Source organism: Teleopsis dalmanni, chromosome 2 (assembly GCF_002237135.1).
Source record: "Teleopsis dalmanni isolate 2A chromosome 2, ASM223713v2, whole genome shotgun sequence".
Classification (NCBI taxonomy): domain Eukaryota; kingdom Metazoa; phylum Arthropoda; class Insecta; order Diptera; family Diopsidae; genus Teleopsis; species Teleopsis dalmanni.
In genome coordinates this window covers 244539723-244543784 of record NC_051847.1, presented here as the reverse complement: position 1 = coordinate 244543784, position 4062 = coordinate 244539723, and the positions used below count along the sequence as shown (strand labels likewise).

The following is a 4062-nucleotide window of genomic DNA, read 5'->3' as shown; positions in this document are numbered from 1 at the left end:
TAAGGTGGGAATGTCTGCCGTATATATCTATATTAAACAATGTGGGTGACAGTGGCGACCTTTGAGGTACACCTGCTTTTATTGTGCGGGCGGACGAAAGAGTGCTGTAGATTTTGGTAAGGAAGGACCTTTCTTGCAGGAAGCTACCGATGATTTTAGTTTTGGCAATGTCAAATATCATTCCGGTTGATTCCCGTTTACTTAGAGCTACGCTGTTCTGGCTAGTTGTAGTTCCATGGAGAGATCGTCCCTAGTATTACGGTTAATAAAGACCCATAATAATTGGCTTTTTCTTCTGCAAGCGTGTCGCAAAATAACAAATATAATAAGCACAACTTCTGATGACAACTCTGGATAAAATGTAAATTTTGTTAGGGTTATATGTGCAAAACACGTAATAGAATTTAAAGTTAAAATTTCGAAAAGGAATAATAATTCTGTGTAATTATTGGGAAAAATATTTTTTTTTTACATAATTATGAATAAAATTTGAATATTCGTGACTTTTAACAGTAAAATAATAAAATAAAAGTAACGTAATTGTTATCAACAATGACATACGAATAACTAACGAAATCATTCGTTGACAGTTAACTGGAAATTTCGTAGGTACTTCCAAAAGTCGTTCACAATAGATGAATTTTTAGTCTTGGCAACCATACAATTTGAACTGCTTATTAGTTACGCGGTTTCAAAGAAGTTGGACTAAATAAGTCAGCAATGTTGTTGATACATACGTTATTTTTAAAATAAACAGTTATTTTTTTGCGATATGCTTACAAAAAAAAGGCTTAATAATGGTAATATTATACTCCAACCGGAAAATTTCTATATACATGATGTGGCAACATACATGATACTCGTCCATGTTAAAAATGATAGGAGCTGGCCACGCAAGAAAACATGTAAATTGGCTAATGTCATTTTTATTTTATTCAAAAAGCTAATATCATTTTTATTTCATTCTGGACAAAGAATAAATAATTAATATAAGTACGGTAAAACGTACAAGAAGAAATAATATGTTTTAAGCATTCTTTTCAGTAGTGAAAAATGGTTGATATTGATGAAGATGAAGGGGGATTGACGGGATTGTTTATCCTAATTATTCTTATATGGTTTGTAAGTATCAATTCTGTAATGAGAAATGTTAAAGCAATTCTAAAAATATTTAAATCTATAAAAATAGATCTCCTTATGTGTCCTCATCTTTATTATTGTTGTGACATTACATCATGAGAACATAGTTTATGGTGTTTATTTGATTATAGTATGGGTGCTTACGTTTTGTATTGCGATCTTCACTATGTACACTTTTAAACTTGAAAATTTTGGCCTAACAGTTGTGGTAACTATAACTGAAGTATTAATTTGACTTCAAAGATTTATTAACGGATACGATTTCCTTAATAGCTCGGTGCAGTTATATATGTGATGTTGTGTTTCCAAATGTTGAGCCTTACTTATGTTTGTGACGAAGTGGATATAGATCTGAAAGCAGGCGATGTTGTCAACAAACACTGGCGAGCTGAAGTGGAAAAGCCTGGAAGCATGGATGATTTTCAATCAGAGGTGAGCATTAACTGTCTTTGTGTATACAAAAGAAGAATGAACTCAACTATATGCATTTTGGAAATAATAGGATGAATGTGTTTTATATAATATACTAAAATTGTTAGGTCAGAGACTGATAATATAATATAATATGCTAAAATCTTTGCTAACTAAATTCAAACGTAAGAAAAGAAAAAGATTAATTAAAAATATTTTTAAATTGAAATAAATAAATAAATAAATAAATAAATGGACCTAGCCGTAATTACGAAAACTGAGGTAAAAGGAGTACTTCATGAACTTTATTAAAACTAACGATTTAAATGAAATTCAAAAAAATAAATATTTATGTTAAATAATTTTAATGTATAAAATGTCATCGCGTTAGAAGTAATTGTTACACAATAATGAATCCATATACGCATGCCACATGCTTTCGGTATCGATTTATCGCAATTAGGAGAGCTAGTAATACTTGGAGCTCCCTTTACATTATGAAATATTGGTTCGGATTCGGGTGAGTCTTATATAACCCTCTCAGAGATACATATTCATATACTTTTGATGTATCACATAAAGTTGGTTGTTCTTAATTTACCCTAAAGGATCGTCTTTATATTATGAAATATGATGCGGTCCATATTTTTTAACATCGCCCCATATATTGTTTGGCTGCTTTTACAAAATGATAAACAATGTGACATTTATATTGATATTTATTTTACATATCAGTTATTTTGTTTATCTACGGAGCTAGTAATCCATTTTCTAAAAGAAGTATAATAATTAATGGCAATATTTTGAAATTTTAATCTTATTTTTGTTTTTTATAGTTCCGTTGTTGCGGCAAATACGGTGAAATGGACTACCGTTTGTTGCAACGTGATGTGCCAGCTTCCTGTAACCAATCAGAATTTCAATATTACGGACAAGGTTGTTTAGACCAATATCTTGACTGGTGTTTAGAATATTTTTATATATCTGAGTTTGGTGAACACTTAATGATAGTAACAAATGTACGTATTGAAAAAATATTGTTCAAGCATGCAATTAATATTAATAAGTTTTTTTTAATATAGACTTTCGCGTTTGTGGTAACCATATTTATGGCAAAATATTTTCATATGAAATATTTTGAAGACGGCATTTAATTCAGCATTTAATCTTTTTGCGAATATTTTTCAAACTTTTTTGCAGTTCCAAAAACACTCTTCAAGACTAAATACACTTTGATATGGATTAATGTGATCACACGTTTTTTAAAGTTTAATATATTTGGAATAAAAACATATTTTTTAACATTTAACAATTTTATAATGTTTTCGTTCTGTCATGGAAGTAAGAAGTTCTAATAACTTTATAATCTTCAGGAGTCAGTGTCTCTCAATTGTAAACAATTTTTCGAGAAAGTTCGAGAAAAAAATTTTTAAATTTGTAAGCTATATGCATTTTGATAAGATGAACCAACTGACCAAATCCGAGTAAGTATATACTTTCTTTTGGGTAAAAAAAGAGTTTCAAAAGAACTCACATTAAAAAACTTCAAAATATGTTCTTATATCACTTTAAATACGATATGCACGATAATATTAAATATGTGATTATTGAACTGAGTCCTAGTTTATGTACTATATTCTAAACACGTTAATATGTTCTGCAATGAGACAATATATATCTTTGGCTGCACTTATTTGAGTAGATTTTTGGACGACATGCGACATCTTTCTTTTATTTCCCTAAGTCACAACTATGGCTACATATTTTAGTTGGGCATATCTACCTATAAATCAGTACATAATTATTACGGAAATACATACAATTAAGATTATTGGAAAAGGAATTAATTTTCAATATTATTGGAGATACGTAAAGTTAAAAAAAAAATGAACATTTAAGGGTTAATTTGACACCATTGAGTTTTTAATGATAATAACGCGCTCCTAAGGATTATTTTGAAAATACAGAATTAACCTAAAATATTTGTAAATTTGAACAATCAAAAATTTATAAAATATTTTTATAAGATTTGCTATACAATTGATGCTATTGTTGCGCCATTTTTGTCTGGCGAGGAGGAAACGACGACACCCAACTTTTTTGCTTTACCTAACAGTGGAATGTTTAACGGTTGACAAACTCAATTATACACAAAAAAAAAACTAAAAGACCAACATTAATTCCTATTTATTCAAATAAACATATTTCTATAGTTTTATTCAATAAAAATTGTTACTCCACGTTACACATGTCGTTAAAAGTTTTTAATTTTTTGAGTTTAAAGTTAATGTTCCAAATTAATGAAATATTTCCCATTTATTAATTCCAGTGTTGCCATATTTTTTGTAATAAGCTACCCATAAAGCGCCCTTTACACACCGACTATCGTTGTCAGGGTGAGTATATGATATATATGACAATCAAGTTTCAATAGCCTTAATTTTTTCTTTCAGAGTTGTAAAAAAAACAGCGTTAAGTCTGGTTGAAACAAATTGGCATCACTTTTATAAC

The 4062-nt window shown here is 29.2% G+C and overlaps 1 protein-coding gene across 1 annotated transcript; it reads left to right on the top strand.

The window, feature by feature from the left end:
- Positions 1 to 1004: 1004 nt before the first annotated feature.
- On the top strand, positions 1005 to 2835 carry LOC119683846 (protein late bloomer-like; the record flags this gene model as incomplete). The annotated part of the gene is given in 5 exon segments (XM_038097712.1): positions 1005 to 1122; positions 1190 to 1348; positions 1414 to 1572; positions 2388 to 2570; positions 2634 to 2835. Coding segments are annotated over 5 exon segments (642 nt in total). The 3' UTR covers positions 2706 to 2835.
- Positions 2836 to 4062: the final 1227 nt, after the last annotated feature.